This window comes from Podarcis pityusensis (genome assembly GCF_964106645.2).
Source record: "Podarcis pityusensis genome assembly, chromosome: 3".
Lineage (NCBI taxonomy): Eukaryota > Metazoa > Chordata > Lepidosauria > Squamata > Lacertidae > Podarcis > Podarcis pityusensis.
In genome coordinates this window covers 95,119,333-95,138,378 of record NC_138026.1, presented here as the reverse complement: position 1 = coordinate 95,138,378, position 19,046 = coordinate 95,119,333, and the positions used below count along the sequence as shown (strand labels likewise).

At 41.3% G+C, this 19,046-nt stretch overlaps 2 protein-coding genes across 8 annotated transcripts in view; one reads left to right on the top strand and one right to left on the bottom strand.

Annotated features, from left to right (window-relative positions):
• GPATCH2 (G-patch domain containing 2) overlaps window positions 1–11,468 on the bottom strand; it is a 101,772-nt gene extending 90,304 nt beyond the window's left edge. Inside the window, exons 1-4 of one of the 7 annotated variants that reach the window (XM_081000551.1) lie at window positions 11,278–11,418; window positions 10,262–10,385; window positions 6,615–6,669; window positions 3,917–4,633 (exon numbers count right to left, since the gene is read on the bottom strand). In XM_081000551.1, the coding sequence (XP_080856677.1) occupies window positions 3,917–4,633; window positions 6,615–6,643 (746 nt within the window). In that variant the 5' untranslated portion in view covers window positions 6,644–6,669; window positions 10,262–10,385; window positions 11,278–11,418. Of the gene's footprint in view, window positions 1–3,916; window positions 4,634–5,087; window positions 5,111–6,614; window positions 6,670–9,700; window positions 9,810–10,261; window positions 10,386–11,277 lie in introns of those variants that run through there. The other 6 variants (XM_081000553.1, XM_081000554.1, XM_081000552.1 and 3 more) reach the window with 6 other exon arrangements.
• Window positions 11,469–11,712: 244 nt separating this feature from the next.
• Window positions 11,713–19,046, top strand: part of SPATA17 (spermatogenesis associated 17) — a 77,728-nt gene continuing 70,394 nt past the window's right edge. Inside the window, 5 exon segments of the mRNA XM_081000601.1 lie at window positions 11,713–11,770; window positions 11,773–11,845; window positions 13,718–13,807; window positions 15,833–15,914; window positions 17,910–17,960. Coding sequence (XP_080856727.1) covers window positions 11,728–11,770; window positions 11,773–11,845; window positions 13,718–13,807; window positions 15,833–15,914; window positions 17,910–17,960 — 339 coding nt within the window. The 5' untranslated portion in view covers window positions 11,713–11,727.

Genomic DNA, 19,046 nt, shown 5'->3' with positions numbered 1-19,046 from the left:
ATTTTATTATCTGTTTCCATCAAATGCTCACTGCTCCTTTCTTATGCTGTGCAATTCAGCTTGATCCCAAATACCGCTGCTCAGTTAAAAAATAAAATAAAAGCGGTGGTGGTGGGATCTCAGGCAAAACCATTCTGATCTGTTCTTCAACACATGAAACACAAGGGGCAAGACTTTTTTTCAACATTTACAAATATTCTGAAAGATGCACTGCATAAAGAGATTCACCGGAATTCTATTATTTAGAGGAAGAACAAACGTTTACACTACAACAACCTATTAAAATAAAGTAAATGTCACCCTGAAGATCCCCCCCCCGCCCCCAGGATCAATGTGATTCTAATGGCAAAAAGAAATGTTAACTTCCAGCTGACAGCTGTTTCATATGCGTCATTCAAACGTCTTGACTATCCATGTTAAAAAATGTTTATGCACAGATGTGTATTTGCAACTATGAGCATCATGGAAGAAGCCATGTAAAAATTTGCTGCGAAGGCAGTTTTCAAACATTTTCAACTTGCAATTAGGTGGCAGCTGTGAGCAGCTATGAATCGTGGTTTCTTCCAGTCTACTGACTCCACTCATATGCAGAAAAGGACTAACCCCACGCCACTTTCATAATCCTCGAGGATTGACCAATGCAATGTTCTCTATTTGTGGTTGTCCTTGAGCATTTAAAAGCTTCACGGAAGCAAATACAACAGTTTTCCTTGTTAAGCATAGGGCGATGGGATCACAGGACCCATGTTGTAACAGTGGAACTGACTCTCTGCTTTCTGTGTGTAATTGAGGCAGCAGATGTTAACCTATAGCTGAATCTAGATAAGACAAAGGTTCTGTAGTTGAGTGCATCCCAGATATGGAATTTGGCGAACATCCAGATCTGGATGGGGCTGCCCTCTCCTTGAAAAAGCAGGTTTGTAGGGTTTTTCTGGTTTTTGTTTTGTTTTTAAAGAGTTGGTGGTGCTCTTATAACCATCACTGTCATTTTAGACCCAGGTGTACTCAGTGGCTAGGAATCATAGCTGTCAAGTGTCCCTTATTTGAAGGGACAGTCCCTTATTCCAGCACCATGCCCCGCTGCTGTCCCTTATTGATGGATGTCCCTTAAATGTCCCTTAAATGATGTCCCTTAAATTTCAAAGGAAGCAGCTCCTCTCCCTCCCTTCCTGCCGGCCAACTGTGTTGCTTGGCTGTGTTGCTCACCCAATAAGAAGTCTAAGAATGAGTGGGGGGTGGAGCTTGCATGCCTTGTGTGTGGCTAGTTAATGCAAGCTGAGGAGGTTTTTGAATGCTGGATGCCATTTTGTTGCACGTGCTGCTGCAAACTTTGCAGTGCAAAGCCAGGCCGGGGAACCATCTTAAGTTGAGGCTGCATAGGCCTTGTGGTGCATGTGATTCAGATTCTATTCAGTTGAACCTCTGGTTACAAAGTTGGTTGGACAGTGTTCTCGAAGTTACTAGCATGAGTTTGACCAGACTGCAGGAGGACAGGAAGACTGGAATGCCTGGAACAGGTGAGGCTGCAGGTCCCTTATTTTGGCTGCTGGTCCCTTATTTTCAAGGCTGCTGGTCCCTTATTTTCAAATCTGTAAGTTGACAGCTATGAGGAATGCTGACATTTTTCTAAACAGGGTTAGACTACCTACAGTTCTCCATGCTCTGGTAACTTCCAGGATAGGCTACTGTAATGTGCTTTGCATGGGGCTGCCTTTAAAGATGATCCAGAAGTAATGAAGAATGTGGCAGCCAGGGAATTAATAGAGGCAGCATATAACTCCTATTCTAAAACAGCTGCATTGGTTTGACAGTCATCTTCGAGGCCCAATTCAAAGTTCTTATGCTGACATTTAGAACCATGCATGGTCTGGGATCCAGATAGAAGACAGAACATCTTCTGCCATATTAAAATGGATGTGCATTAAGATCAGTCAAAGAGGTTCTTCTGGCGAATAGTGTGGGGAGCGGAGGAAAAGTCTTTTTGGTGGTAGCTCTGTGTCTGTGGAATAACCTCTCCAATGAAGTGAGGCTTGTCCCAACTTTTCAGTCTTTTAGATGCCAGGCAAAAACACACCTTTTTTGTCAAGCTTTTAGAAGCTGATGGGCTAAGTTATATTTATGATACTGCTATTTATGTTATTTATTAATTTAACATTGTTGCTTACTGTGTTTTAAATTATTTTTATGTAAACCACTCTAAGAGTATAGAAATCTCTTAACAAATAAATAAAACCAGCTACTCAATGAGAAAGCCCTGCTTCAAAAACATTCAGTTAACTGTAACATCTAGCAGAATTTGGTAATACTTTCTCCATTAAATACATTGAATCGGAGGTCTGTACTCTCTGTATAAACATTCAGCAGGGCAAACTAGCAGTTGAAGGGAAGGGGACTATAATGTATATCAAGTATTAATATACTGAGAACCTATAAAGAGTCCTGCTGGTTGAGACCTAGACCCATCTAGTCCTTCTTCATTCATTCTCACAGTGGTCATATAGTGGCCCTCTGGGAAGCCCACTAGTAGGATTTAAGGGCAAAGGCACTTTCCTGCTTGTGTTCTTCAACAACTGGTACTGATACTGATACTGGAGCAATAGGCAGGTTAACAAGAAATATGAAACAAAAATGTAAAATACAAATGGTAAATTATAATATTTAGATTTTATCATGCCACCCGGCACCTTGTCCCTAAGGGAGGTCAGCTACCAATAAGTGTAGACAAATTATAAACCTACTTCCTTGACAATATTTGACCATTGCATGACTCTCTGTTTTCCAGACTGTAATTCATATTTATTGAGTACCAATAATGTACTAAACCCCATTCCCTGCCTCATCACCAAACAATTAGTTTACTGAAATTTCAGCAAATACAAAAGCTCCTGAAAATGTAGGCTTCTTGGACAACTTATGGCCTCCTAGAAGAAAGGGGAAAAGAGCACCCTACAGTATCTTCACCTAGGAGCAGAGTGGCAACCTGTATGGCTGGGTACTAAGATTACTCATTTTGTCTTAACCAAGTGTAACCATGAATGCAGAATGGAGTTAGTGCTTACAAAGGGGGCAGAGTAGAAGGGCAAAATAAACCACCACAAAAACAAAACACACGACCTAGAACTTGCCATCCAATGTTGTGTAAGTGGAAATTAGAAGGGAAGAACATTTCAACATGTTTCCCAAGACCTTGTGGCACCAAGGGATCAAATTAGTTTTAAAATTACTTCCCTAGATTCTAAATGTTTATCTGATTTTGCAAAACGTCCTATCTGAGAGAGAAAAAGAGGATTTTGTGTTTAAAACTATCAATATTGTGCAAAAAAGTGTTCTGCAAAAGGAAAAAACTGAATTTTTACCCATCTACAATTTTTACAATGTACATTACTTATCTAAATTTGCATATTTTCCTGTAATTATTATTTGCTCATTCTAACTACTGAAAATATGAGTGTTCACTTTTAATATGAGTGTTCACAACTCATGAAACACAGTAAAAAAAAATATCATAATGACTGAAGTTAGTAAGGCTAGCAAGCCTATGCACACACTTGTTTGAGAGCAACTGTCCCTGAACTCTGATTTACTTATGAGTAAATGTGCACAGCATTGCACTGCCCTTGACCTTCAGAGCACCCATATATTTTTAGATAAAATGCAACAGTTATGCATATGGTGGTATGAATAAAAACACTTGGAAGACAGTAAAACTATTCCATAATTAGAATTCTGACAATAAGAGCTCTAATATAGTACAGTAGCAGGAAGCCTTGAAACTATTTTAAACTGTACACACTTTCGTAGTATGCTACATTATGTTTTCATCATGAAACACAGAAAAAATACTAAGCGATAAACATGTATCAAATGCCAAACTGAAAATAAAAAACTTGCAATGAAATGAAATCTTAAAAGTAACCTGTCACTCATGTTTTCATCTGAGCCCTTTTGCTCCTCATATTCCATCTTATCCTTGCTTGTCTGGTTGATTTCATCATTCTCAATGACCACTCCTTCATCCAAAATGTCTGGTCCTTGCCGACTTGTTGCTAGTTTCCTTTTTTTAACTTTGCTCTTGGTTAGTTCTTGATGTTGGCAAGATCTGTTGTCATTGTCCATTTCCTGATCCTTAATGTTATCCTGCTGCTGCGGTAAGGTCAGCGTGTTTGTTACTTCTGAAGGTAGATCCACTGCCATTCGTTTCACCTTTCGCCTCCTACGCAGAGTCCTATTTCCTAGATTGTCAACTGCTAAATCAGGTTCATGCCATAGAGGCCTTTTGCCCCTGAGGTTATTTAAATTTGACGTCGGCCTGCGTTTTGCAAGTAACAACTGGTCATCAGAGTCGCTATGGTCTTTCTTGTTATTGGCATGGTTTTCTCTATAATCCTTGTTTGGTTCCTCAAGGCTGGAATCAGAGCCTTCACTTAAGCAGTGGCCTGTCTCCCAGGGGTGATGGCTGTTAAATGAACGTCTTTTCCTCCCCCTTCGCTTTCGGGCCTGGCGTTTTAGAAGACAAGAGACACTGCGAGAATGGTCTCCCGTATCTGCGAAGCCTCCTCTTGCTTGCTCCGAACTTTCCTCCAGTGCCGAGACCAGATCATGAACTAGTTCCTCCATAGTCTTGCTGAACTGCCTGAAAAAAACAATTCAAATTAATTGAAGAAAGCTCTTCTACTAGAGCCACTACCACCTAAAAAGCATAGCTTTCATTTCACATTCAAGTGCCACTTATCAAACTTACATAGAGAAACAGGATCTAAAACCAAGATGTGGAAATTATCTTATTTATTAACCCGTCCTAGTGCCTAGGGCCAGTTAAAACATTTAATTTCTGTCTGTAATTGCTGCCATTTCCCATGCAGTTGATCCATGAAACAGGACTTTAAGTATCTTGTGTGTGCTGTTCTAAATATAGGGAACATCCTTATTCTAGTTTTCCTTCGACGTGGGCTCACTGACTGTGGTATGCAGGTACAATCATTTAAACAAGTACACATAGGTGCCACCTATACTGCCAATATATTGATTAAATTTGCTTACTGACTAATTGGAATCTAAGGAGGAAAACTTTCTACTTCATGACTCACTATGAGAATGACTCTGAAATTCTGAAGTGACATATCTGGAAGGAGACAGCTGCAGCTATTTTGACCCAGAGAGCTTGGAAATCAAAGCTATGCTAATTTTCCCACTTTTTCAATGACTGCATTATTGTGGTTTGTTATGAAAACAATGCTCATGTGCACATCCCAATGACACCTTCTTGGCTCCTTCCCTGATGTGAATAAGAAATGACCTGGTTACCCACAATGAAGCTTAGCTTCCCATGATGTTGGAAGCCAGGATCCTAGTTTGTTGCAGGATAGATAGGCTAATCATAACAATAATAATAATAATAATTCAAATTATATACCACCCTTTATCAAAATATCTCAAGGCAATGTACAACGTTAGAAACACATTACAAAACATGAATGATAAAAACATAGTAAAAAGCATACTGATAGAGTGCCTAGTAGTAAAATAATTATCATAATAACAATCCTCTACCCACAACAAGCCATAGTTTAAGGAAGCAACAAACCAGGATTCCTGATTCAGACATCAGAGGAAGCCAAGCTTAACTGCAGCTTCCTTGCTGGTTTATTGTGAATGAACAGTATGTTGATGCATGTGGTCCTTTTATTTCTGCTTTAATCCTCCCCTGGTGCAAGCAGGAGAAACAATCAGGCAATATGCACCAGTACATTGCTTATTCACAGTAAACCACAGGGAAGCCACAATTAAGTTTGGCTTCCTGTGCTGTCTGAACCTGCAATCCTGGTATAATAGGGAGCAACAAATCAGGATCCCAGGTTCAGAAAGCACAAGAAGCCAATCTCAATGGTGGCTTCCTGGTTTGTTTCTCCTACTCACACAAGGGGAAAATTGAAAGCAGGGGAAATCAGGCAACATGTATCAGCACAATATTTATTTGCAGTGAACCTGCAAAAGCAACCTAAAATTTGAGGATGGACAAATTACCAGCATTTCAACCCCCATAGAAACTTTAGTAAGTGAGGTGGGAAGAGATTCATGATACTGTCTGCTGCACAAGTTGCCCAATTGAGGAAAAGCTTTTTTGGCATCAAGAAACAGTGGCTAACATCTAAACTAGCCAATAGTCTAATGTTTTGCAGAATTACTGCTCAGTATCTGAGTGGTGTAACCAAGAAAAACTGAAGATCGGTATGGTTGGGTTACAATTTAGAAATGCAGTGGTACCTCAGGTTACATACACTTCAGGTTACATACGCTTCAGGTTACAGACTCCGCTAACCCAGAAATAGTACCTCGGGTTAAGAACTTTGCTTCAGGATGAGAACAGAAATCGTGCTCCGGCGGCGCGGCAGCAGCGGGAGGCCCCATTAGCTAAAGTGGTGCTTCAGGTTAAGAACAGTTTCAGGTTAAGTACGGAATGAATTAAGTACTTAACCTGAGGTACCACTGTATCAGCATACTGAATTAAGTTATCTATGATGGAAAATCTGTATGAATTGAAAATTGAAAAATATTTTCAGGTAATGCAATACTAGGATTGAAGTATAGCCTTATTCATCAGTTCTAATATATACCTCCAAGAATCTGAATGTAATGGCAGCATTTTATTTTAAAGTGAGGCACATGGATCTGAAAGATAGGACAAGAAGCAAATTATTCCATCCCATATTGTTCTTTCCAGTCTATCTCTGAAGATAGTCTTTTAAGGTGCCCCCGTAGAAAACATTTTATTGTAGGTACAGGAACCACTTAGATTGCCTTCTCCCTCTGTTCAAGAAGAAGAAACTTATACCACACTAACATTGTGCAGTCAAAAGAAAAACATCATAAGGATGCAGATTTGCAAAGGAGGGTGATATCTGAAGAAACTGTTACTGAAAGTAGTTATGAAGACACTTGTAAACATTCACCAGAGACTAAGTTTTCAGTTCCTTTACTTGTTCTTTTCCTAAAATGTAGAACAAAGCAAGTACATCTCTACTGTATTTTCCCACTAAGCCACCTTAAATAGGTATCTATTCGCTTTATTTCAGAAATTATGATATATTTAAACAGAGAATTAAACCCATGCAAGCAGCATTCAAAAATTGCAACTTGTATTATTAGCAAAACAAATATTTAAGTCTTATGACAGTATGTGTTGTACCTACTGAACTTCTCTCAAGCATTTAATATCTCACATTCAGTGTTTTACATCGCATAGCAAAGACAATTACAGCAACGCCCCTCAGCTAGTGATAAAATCTACTTCTTGTTTCAAAGAAGACATTAAGCTAAAGAAATTGTAGTTTGCCTGCAGTGACCTTTACATTCAGCTATAACAATAAAGTTTACTAAATGCTGACCTCTCTACGCACTACTAGAAGCAATATAGTTTGAAGCAATCACACTGTAATGCTGTTTAAGGTTGTAATCTTAAACCCAGTTACCGTATTGGCCTGAAAAAAAGCCTCACTTTCCCCTCAAATTCCGACAGCAAAAAGTTAAAGTGTGGCTTATATTTGCGACCTTATGGTATGCAGCCAGAAGCGTGGGGCAAACAGCGCCAGGAGTGCAGCAAAGTGGCGCTCACCCCGTGCGTAGTCCCTCGTCCTCATATTCGAGTGTAGCTTATATTCAGGTCAATACAGTATGTACGCTTAAATCTTCCTGAATCTGGTGGGGTTACTGTGCATAGAACTGAAGACTGGCAATCCAGGGCAAATAACAGCCAGATATTTTTAAAAAAGTAAATACCATATTTTTCCATGCATAAGACTAAATTTTTTTCCTAAATTTTTGAAGTTTAAAATAAGGGTTCGTCTTATACACAGATAGTGCATGGTGCATTTTCTTATTTTTGGGTCAAAAAAATTAGGGGTCATCTTATACATGGAAAAATATGGTAATTTGCTTACTGTATCTATGTTTTAATATCAATTAATGTTTTTTTAAAAAGATAACCCTGTTTAAAATGAGTTTGAGGCATCTTAAGGACTAACATATTTATTATGGCATAGTCAATTTCATCAGATGCATGAAGTATAATTCTTAGTTGCAAGTATACATACCCATGGTGGGATTATAAACAGATGCAAATGAAATGCAAAAAAAAGCATATTAACAACATAGCTAAATTGTGACCACCTCCTAAATGTGTCTCAAGTACCAGAGGGGAGAGATGGGTTTAAGTGTTATAAATGACAGAATACATATTGAGTTTATTTTCATGAGCTTTCCTACCTGATCCAATAACTAGTAACTCATAATGTTATCCTGTGTTTCACTAGGATTATCCACTGAGTCTATGGCTGAAGCTGTCCTCTTTTACTCCTTCAGCTACCTGATCTCTAGAATAGGGGTCAGCAACCTAAGACCCATGAGCCGCAAGTGGCCCATGGGGGTCGTTTAACTGGCCCACGAACCACTCCCAAACCGAGCCGCCGGCTCGGCGAATCCCCGCATGCTTCACAAAACCGGTACAACGCAGTGTGGGGACTCACTTCTGCGGCTCTGGAAATCATGTCTGCACTGATGCCGAAAATTGCATCTGCGCAGACACCGAGACCGGAAATCGCTGGGGCGCGCGTATACACAACCCAGCCCATGGAGGGATCTCCACTGGAGTGAACCAGCCCAGGCAAGGTAAACCTTGCCAACCCCTGCTCTAGAATATGTTTATTTCTCAAGTTACAAACATGTATTACTCTACTACTCAAAACATAATGTTGTTGTTGTTTAGTCGTGTCCGCCTCTTCGTGACCTCATGGACCAGAGCACGCCAGGCACTTCTGTCTTCCAAAACATAATAGACAGTTACTTTACTTTACATATCTCAATACTATTTTGCCCAGTATCACAAGCCTTTGTTTATGGAAAGTTCAATCCCGTGCATGTTTAAGCAACTTGATAATAACAATGAGAAGCCAATCTCACTTTGGTCAAATGGACTTGACTTTCAAAATGTGTGCATGGGCATTCTTAGTCATCAAGTGATGTTGCTTGCATGTGTGAGAGCCAAACAGAAAGTTCTCTCTTCTTTCTTGGCAAGTGCCTGTGGGTGGCATGACCAAAGGATTTAGGTTTTACTTCTAGGTTGTACAATTGCACTATTAGGTGCAAAGCAATATACAGTAATGTATATTATCAACCAATAAATATGATTTCTTGTTCAGAAAATATATACATTTTCCCCATATGAAGTGCTGGAGCGGCAGATGGTACAAAAGGCATCTTCACATAAGAGGAGACTGTTGATCAGGCCAATGGCCCATCTAGGCCAGCATCCTGTTTTAAGTGGCCAGCCAGATAGCTGTAGGATGCTGCAAGCTGGACATCCCCTCGAGTGTAACTGTACTAAGCTCATCTGTGATTCCCAGTAACTGGTATTCAGAGGCATGATACCTCTGACAGTGGAGGTAAAACATTGCCATTGTGGCTAGTAGCCACTGATAGCTTTGTCCTCTATTGCTTCCTATTTTAAAATTTCAAATTGGTAGTGAATACCTCCTCCTGTGCGAGTAAGTTCCATAGTTTAACTATGTGCTGAATGAAGAGGTACTTTATTTTATCTGTCCTGAATCTTTCAACATTGCATGTCCAGAAGTTCAAGTGTTATGAGAGAGGAAGACAACTGTATTCATTTTGTCTATGCCCTGCATGTTTTATAAACTTTACTCACCATTTAAACTGTTTAAAATGTGTCCCTGTCTTTAACATCTGTGCCCTCAACCCTTATAGCCATGAGAAAAGGAAGCACTATTATTTCCTATATCACTGATGTGAGAGACAGCTTGCTAGAGGATGGAGGTGGCTTTATCCTCTTCCAATAGGTACAAATGTCCATTCATTTTCATATTAGCTGTTTAGACAGGAGGGGGCTAGGGTTAAATTGGCATATGGCAATGACCAATTTTTATTAGCCACTTCACTCCAGAACCAAGTGCTTCTTCATGTAAACATCATACTGTCATTGTTGGCTCCATATACTGTACCTGCTGCTTCCCTCCCTCCACTCTTTTGCATATTTCTGCCTCCACAATACTAGGCCATAAGCTCTCACTCCTTGGTTCTATTTACCATGGACTACATGAAAGCAAGCTTTCTTTCAGTGGCTTACAAGCATTCTCAGCTATTGACAAATGTGACATGAATTTCTGTGCTGTTTCTTATTTTTATAGTGATTGTATATATGGTATATATATTATTACTTCATACTAATTTTTAAACTTTATTTTTGTACCTTTACAGGGAATTAATACAAACATAATTCTCAGTTCGCAGTGCAGTTCTCAGAAGTTACATCTTTACAAGTATCATCCTGGGAATCATCATCCCAGTTGTGGACAACATTCTGGCCAACTCAGCTATATAGGAAAATGAAAAAGTCACTCTGTAGCCCCATTAATATCTTCATGATAGCCAAAGTGTCAATACCCCAGTCTGCTCTAGATGGCTTGCCTCCTTATTCTCACTACCATTGCACTTTATGGAGACTGTGTGCTAGAGCAGCACTTTCCCAACTGTAGCCTGCAGACCACCAGCGATCTGCGAGCTTCATCTGAATGGCCCACCGTTATGTGCCTGTGGCTTTGCTGCTGAAGACTGGAGATGAAACATCCATTACGTTAAACTTACTGATTTTATTTTATTGCCTCTTTTAGAGTTCTTCAGTTGCATTTGTCATTGCCATATGCCAATTTATTTATTTCAGTTTGAATTCTACTGTCTCGTGAAACAAAATGCAACACACAAGCCATAAAGGAAGCAATAAAAAACACCATTAAAAATCATATAGCGCCCGGCACAACGCATTAACCATTATTACAGCAAGTAGGAAGCCGTGTGTGTATGTGTGTGCATTACGTCGTCCACCCAGACCCTCAGCAATGTTCAAGTGGTTCGTGGGGAGGAAAGTTTGGGAGCCGCTCGGTTTCTTTTCCAATCCAAACCCTGCACCCCGTTGGCACACATTTCACAGCCAGGGGTTGCTAACCTTCAGCGAACCCCCCTGCAGCCAGCAGGTCACTACGGGGGCGTCCATGCTGCAGCTTCTTCACCTGCCTGTTTCTGAACGCGGAGATGCTGCTCAAAGCCCAGCAGCGGAGCGAAGCAGCCCCCCACCCAGCCACCCCCGTTCAGCTGACAGGGCCGCCTGCCCCCCCCCCAAGCCGCCCCCTCGCCTCCCTCCCTAGAGCCAGGCCTCACCCTCCACCCCCTTCCTCCACCCCTTCCTCCTGCCCCAGCCCTGCCCCTCACCAGCTCTTCCTGGCGGCCGGAGGTCTGCTCGGGTTGGGCTCAGCCCCCCGGAACATGTACCCGGCGCCCGCCGTCGGCCGCTCCCTGGGGAGGCGGGTGCCGCTTCGCAGAGACTCGGGGGAAGGTGACCGTCCACCGGGCCAGCTCCGGGGCTGCTGCGCTTCCTCAGTCCCCCATGATGGAATCCCGGAAGCAGCCGCGGCGCTGGGAGGAAACCGGGCCCGACCATTCCTCCCTTGGCGGGGGTCGCCGAAGCAGCAGCAGCTGCAAGAACGGCGGCGGCAGCAGCAGCAGTGGGGCGTCTTCGCCCTCGCCGCGACCACCGCTTGACCCGCTTCGTCCTGCTTTCCTCTACGCCCTCCCCGCCATCAGGCTTAACGCGCCTTCCCTCCGGTCCCTTTCCCCACCCCCCAACCCCCGCTCTGTCTCGGGTGGTACGGCCCGGTTGCCATGCCGACTCCTTGTACACCATCAATGGGAGCCGGCTGGGAGGGGGGAAGATGGCCACTCTGGCCAGGCTGCAAGAGAGGCTGCCGCTCTTCAAGGGGGAGTATTACTCTAGGAACAGGTAAAGCTTCCTCTCGCCCTCACGCTCGCGCCGCACTCGCCAGCCTCTCTGAGGAGCCGAAGTTGCCCCCGGAGCAGCCACTCCCACCCCCCCTGGAAAGTTCCCAGGTTTGCTGCTGGGGGGGGGGGAAGGGGGGGAAAGAGATAAATTCTTCTTTTGTTTTGGCCTCGGAGCAGCAGCAGGAGCTGCCCTTTCCCTCCCTTCCTCCGCCCCCAGTAGAATAAAATCTACAGGTGAACAAGTTGCTGACAATGCGCAAAAAAATCGAAAGGGGAGACCTCCCCCCCCCCGACACTTCATTTCTGGGAGGGGGAGCAGGGGCATTGGGGTGGGCAAAAGAAAAGTGAGGGGTTTGATTTGCTGCTGCACCTTTAGCAACTGCTTAGATTAAGATTTTGGGAGGGGCAGTTCAGGCTTGTTGAAATCTCTCCCTATTAAAGGTGTGGGAGACCTATCCACGTTGCACCTGGCCATCCAAACTAGCATGGTAAAAAAGGTAAAGGTAAAGGACTCCTGGATGGTTAAGTCCAGTCAAGGGGGCTCACTCCACTGCCCTGTCACTAGTGGAATACTCTTACAGTGCTTCCCTTTGCTTGCGAGGCTTCCTGGTCCTAGAAAGATGCCAAGTTATGGTTTGAAGGTAACAAGTGGCCATCTTGGCAAAACTAAGCTGATCTAGGGCTGGTCAGTGCCTCCAGTGAGGGACTTCCTTGGAACCACATCTATGTTGTGCCTTGATTTCAATGATGGGAGAAAGGTGGGATATAAATGTTTAAAAAACGAATAAATAAATAAAATGTCCCCCCCTACCCAGGATATCAAGAGGCATGGGATTCTCTCAAAGAAATAGAATACAGTGGTATCTCGGGTTACATATGCTTCAGCTTACATACGCTTCAGGTTACAGACTCCGCTAACCCAGAAATAGTACTTCGGGTTAAGAACTTTGCTTCAGGATGAAAACAGAAATTGTGCTCCGGTGGCGCGGCGGCAGTGGGAGGCCCCATTAGCTAAAGTGGTGCTTCAGGTTAAGAACAGTTTCAGGTTAAGAATGGACCTCCGGAATGAATTAAGTTCTTAACCTGAGGTACCACTGTAAATAGACAAACAAGCCCCAGGTAGACCTGGCATCTCAGAAACCTGTATTCAGGACTACCCTTGGGTTGATTATGAGTTGTAGATGTGGCATCCAGACATCCTTCCACTCACCACTGAAACTCTCTGTTTGTTCCCACACTCTCTTCTTTCCCTCTTAATTAATTGCACTACTACCACAGTCAACTTCAGAGTCTACCACCCCACTGCATTTCCCTCAAAAACAAAACAAAACCCAAAGCAATCCACCAGGTTGATAACTTTCCTAGGTTGTCATATACTATTCAAACTCTTTCCTTTTCCGGCAAAAAAAGTTATAGCTACACTGGGCTACTTTGCATGGCTAACATAACACACACACACACAGTCCCACCCACCCCATCTTGTCCAATATGGATTCAATAATGATTGGCATTAGAGTAATTTTAAAAATAATTATGATCCAGGGAATAACCCCACCCCAATTCCTGTCTTTTCTGCTTTTTTTGTTTTTGAGTTCACATAATATACCATAATTACAGCTACGCTAACATTGTTTTCTGTGAGGCAGCAATCATTTCTCCATCAGGAAAGACTGCAAGGATGTTGGACACCACTCTTTATCAGTTATAAGACAAAATTGTTTTACTAGGTTTAATAAAAGAATGTGATCTTACTCAGAGAATATATTGTTTGTTTATTCTGTTCTTGAATCATAATATTTGTTTATTTATATGTCACTTAATTGTATGGCTGACCAAAATGCAAATTGTGAAAAACCATTTCTTGTGTTTTCAGATGTGTAGATGAATATAGAAAAACAGAATATTATGCTGCTGTAAAAATTCAGAGTTGGTTTCGAGGATGCAAAGTCCGAGCGTATATCCGGTAATTTGATTTGCATCCAAATTGTAGACATGCATGCTTGGAAGTCACCCCCACTGATATCATAAGCCTTTATTTATTGGCAAAATGATTTTAGGTTACACCCTTAATCTGTATGTTATTTACCACTTTGCCAAGTCTCTCTGAAGTTAAGAACTTGCTTTGCATATCGAACCCCCTTATTTTTCAAATGAAAAAAATCAATAGCTTTCGGCTATTTTGAAATTTTCTTCTTATTTTCTTGTTTATTTTATTTAAAATTGCTAGGCTAAATAAGCAGGAGGAAATAATTTAAATCCCTTTAGTCATTTATTTATGAATGTCAGTCATGTGACATTCACTTGACAAGATGTCTCTGAAAAGTACTCTGTTTGAAGAGATAAGTTTTTAAAACCTGGCTTCTCTAGACTTTTGCAAAGTATCTAAATTAACAAAAGACTGCACATATAGTTCAGTTGTTAGAGACCCTTAATCTCAGAGTCATGAGTTCAGCCCTCACATTGGGCAAAAGATTCCTGCATTGCAGGAGTTGGACTAGTTGACCCTCGTGATCCCATCCAACTCTAAAATTCTGTGATCATATCTGTTGTATCTGTGGGATGCAGTGTGGAGCTCGTGGTAATACCAGACTGCATCCTGGAAATGTCCCCTTTACTTAAAAATCTATTGCTGAATCTGGCAGCTGCAGTTTCTCCTGCCTGCTTTTCTTCTCTAATCTGCTCCTCCCTGTTTGTTGTGACGACATACTTCTCATTATAGCAGGCTGGGTGAAGATGGCAGAAACAGCTTTTAAGAGATGGTAGAAACCACCATCTCCAAATGCAGCTGCAGACTTTAAAGCTAAGAAGTTTTCCAGGTTACAACCTGGCAATCACTAATAGTTGGGGCTTCATGTAGAGAAGCATGTGGGTTTGCCAACCTTTCTATACCCTGTGCAGCAGGCTTGTGCATTGAGGAATATGTGTAGAGAACTTGCTCAATTTTTCCCTTATTTGGATGTTTCCACTTTGCAGAGGACCACATGAAATGGTCTAGTACAGACTTAATGTTGCTGACTTTATAGACAGTAAATTACCGTATTTTTTGCTCTATAAGACTCACTTTTTCCCTCCTAAAAAGTTAGGGGAAATGTGTGTGCGTTTTATGGAGCTGTGCAGCGATCCCTCTTGCTGTTCTGGCTTCTGGGATTCAGAATATTTTTTTTCTTGTTTTCCTCCTCCAACAACTAGGTGTGTCTTATGGTCTGGTGCGTCTTATAGAGCGAAAAATACGGTATTAAGTCAAAAACAACCACTGGGGCAGTGCTTTCCACTGTCATCCATCCCCACGCCCCTTCTCCTCCTACATGCCAGCTTCAGACAAACCAAAGCTTACCATTATATCTGGAACAGGAAACTGTGGCTTAATGTGGCTGTTAACCAAGATCTGAAAACAGACCAAGCAGTTCTTTGTTTTGGATGTAATAGGATCTGGTGCAGAAGCTGGTGTACAAGTAGAAGAAGGATGGAGAGGAACAAAGAGGAAGAGTGTGGGCCCATCGCTTGCTCCCACTTGGATAAACTATGGTTTATTAAGCCAACAATGTTATGTCCAAACCAGCCTAGTGAAACTTGATATTATTCTTCTGAGGCTCAAAGTTCAGACAAGCCTAAAGTGGAAAGCAGCCAGAGATGATTATATTTTTGCCAGCTTATCCTTGTCAGAAGCTGACACTGACTTAAAACTGTTAACTCTTCGCATCCTCTTCCCTATTCCTTTTGTCGCTCTATAAGAAGTTACATTGGAAAGGGTCCATGATTCAGGCAAGACTTTAGTGCTTTTAATCCCAGATTGATACCAGTATTCCAAAAATTTGGATGAAACCATCAGTATTTAAGCTGCCACCTCAGATTTAGGATGCATATTGCTATAAAAAGTCTCCAAATTTTAATTGTCAAGCTCGACTGCTACATGCACTGGGTTTTAAAAAATGGTTCAACTTTTCACTATTTCCAGGGGAAAAAATCTTACCAAGGTATTTTGTTTCAGGTATCTGAACAAAATGATGGTTTTTATTCAGAAATGGTGGCGGGGTTATCAAGGAAGACAAAAATTCAGAGAAATGTTGGAGGTAAAAACTAAATTTGTAATTAAAAATTACTGTAAGCTTTCCATAAGACTGTACGGAAATACAAAGTAGGTGAAATCTCTTCAGTTTGGCCAAGTACTTGCTAGCTTTTAAATTCACATGCTGTTGATCAGGTATAAATGTTTCAGGATTAAAGAGGGGGAAATAAATTACCGGTAGGTCTTGTTAACTTTTCTAGGCTGGTTGTAGACTCACAGGTTCTGTTGCTCTTAGAAAAAAAGAATACAGTATTAAAGATCTGAATTCAAGGGAAGAATGAGAGGGAATATCCTTGGCTTCATTGGCCTTATCTCTTCCCGATGGGGCTGCACTCCTACTAAAGTTGGCATGGGGAACCTCTGATTTGCAAGCCAGATTAGGCCTGCCAAGGGGCCTAATTTGACTTGCAAGGACATTTCCCCACAACTGGCCACCTGCCCCACATCTGAGACATCAAGTGTGGGGCAGATAAAGCCACGGTTACGAAGGGACAACTGGGAGCCTTGGTGCGCACCCACCTTTCCAGTTGTTCCTATGCAAGCAGAGCTTGCATTCAGTGCCTTTTAAATTTGGTCCTTAACGCAAGCCTCATTGAGAGTTGTCCCACTCAGGAGTTCTCAAAAGGAGAGTGAATCCTACCCGCAACCTAATAAGCTGTTCCAAGGCTTTAAAACAACAGATTTTCAGTTTTTGGGTTTTTAAAAAGCTCTCCCTTCCCTGTGATAATTTTTTGCTATATTAGAAAGGAAGTAATATAATATTAAAGCCAGCATTTTAAGACCTCCTTTAATTAAATGAAAGGAATTATGCCTGGCCTAATGTAATGAAGAAAGCGAATTTTAAAATGAAGTAGCATCATTGTGTTCATTTGTAAATAACATATTGCAGCCAACTGTTTCTTAATTGCCCAGACTGTTGATAAATAATCCAGTCCTGCTGCTCTCCACAGACAATTTGCTTTGGATCAGACTAGGCAATTCAAATAACACTAATTACAGTGAAACCCTTTTACGGTGAATTCTTCTTTGCCAGGGAGGGTGAGGGGAGTAGTGAGAGAAAAGGAAACCACATATCACTTTTCCCTCTGATTTGTAGTCCCCCTCCCCTCCAAGTCTGCAACTTATGCTGAATAAAGGACATCTTCTGCCTTGAAAGTACTTATTTTACTTTTTATGATGCAGTTGTGAATTATGTTCATTTTGCATTTGTAATTAGAGGGCGGAACAGATGTGAAAGCTTAGTGTAAAGTGATGTATCCATTAAAATAACCTATCCTGCCAAGTGAGTGTTTGCTATAACAGGGGATTCTTTCACTCAGAGTGGGATTCGCCTTTATTGGAAGGGAACCAGGAAATGTTTTCTATATCAAGGGATTCACTGTAACATGTTATCATTGTATTTATGATTTTATGATGTTGGAATGAATATTAAATGAAACAAAATTCCCAAGAATTACTCAGGAGGCAACTAAGTACATAACATTTAGTACAGATGGTTGGAAGGCACAATTTTGCTCCATCACTGCATCCATATCCTTGAACGATTTCGACTGAAGACAGCATTTCTTTGAATTTTTCATTAAACCAGACGTCTTGAAATATGAATTCCTTTTATGTTTCTGTGAGTTTTGGTTAAAAGAACCCCAGTGAATAAATCATACAATACTACGTGTCACCAGCACTTGTGAATATTTCTGCTTTGTTATTCTACTCTCAGTAGAGCACCATTGATTATCAAACTCAGCGGAGAGCATTTTATGATCATATATCTCCATTAGCTGCTAGTTTGACTACCATAGATTTTTCTGGTTAAGCCTGCATTATGTATTAGGAAGCCTATCTCTTCAATACAAAGTTTGATTTTATTCTCTCTAAGCCTAGAACTCTTATTATGTATTATGTATAAAGATTCTTATCTTTTATATGTAAAAATAGGAGTACTGTCTTTGTGTAACTGAAATGTATGCCATCTTTCCCCCCACCCCTCCTTGATTCACAGACAGCATATTTTATTATGAAGATGAATTTCTACAATGAAATGGCTGTCAGGGTAAATATTTCTTCACTTGTTAAACAAATGAAAAGTCAATTGTGCTCTGAATTTGCTTTTAATAAAATGAGCAACCCAGAATAATATACACTTGATTGATATGCTGATGGTAAAGTGAGGAAATGGTACATAGTTACAAATTTAAAGTTACGCTAAGTAATCTAAGTTGCATTTTTGAAAATTTCTGTTTGATTTAAGATATTGATGTGTGAATTCTTCTCTATTCCAAATGTTGGGGCGCTTTGTCATAGCTATTTAAATATTATTCATTTATATATGTGTACACCCACCCACCAATTTTATTCTATGATGGACTCAAAGCAGCTTACACAGATTTCACTGGTAACCTCCCATTCAGACACTGATCAGACCCAGACCTACTTACCTTCAGCTTACCTTGCTGTATCATGTGACTCAGACCAGAAGTGAAACCTGTTTAATTTCGGACCTAGTTGTGCTAGGATCATCCATGGTAATGGTTGATGCATGTATAGTTTTCAGTTGTGCAATGTATGGTGTAGTGTTTAAGAGCGCTAGACTCGTAATCTGGTGAACCGGGTTCGCATCTCCGCTCTTCCACATGCAGCTGCTGGGTGACCTTGGGCTAGTCACACTTCTCTGAAGTCTCTCAGCCCCACTCACCTCACAGAGTGTTTGTTGTGGGGGAGGAAGGGGAAAGGAGAATGTTAGCCGCTTTGAGACTCCTTCGGGTAGTGATAAAGCGGGATATCAAATCCAAACTCCTCCTCCTCCTCCTCCTCTTCTTCTTCTTCTTCTTCTTCTTCTTCTTCTTCTTCTTCTTCTTCTTCTTCTTCTTCTTCCAGCAGCTTGGGTGTATGTGCATTGTCCTTACAAGATTTAAATAATCTGTGGTTGTGGTTGTTTTTTTTAAAATTGAATAATATCATTGGATATCACACTGATCATTGTTCAAGAGGTGGGAACAGAGAACAGGTGCAGCCCCCCCCAAACCCCGATCAGTGCTATTTCTGAGGAAGTGCATGTGCAGCCCTGCATTGTTGTGTTGAAGCCTTTGCTATCTATGATTGAGTGCATTTTCTCCACCTTTCCTCTTAGGACGGTCTA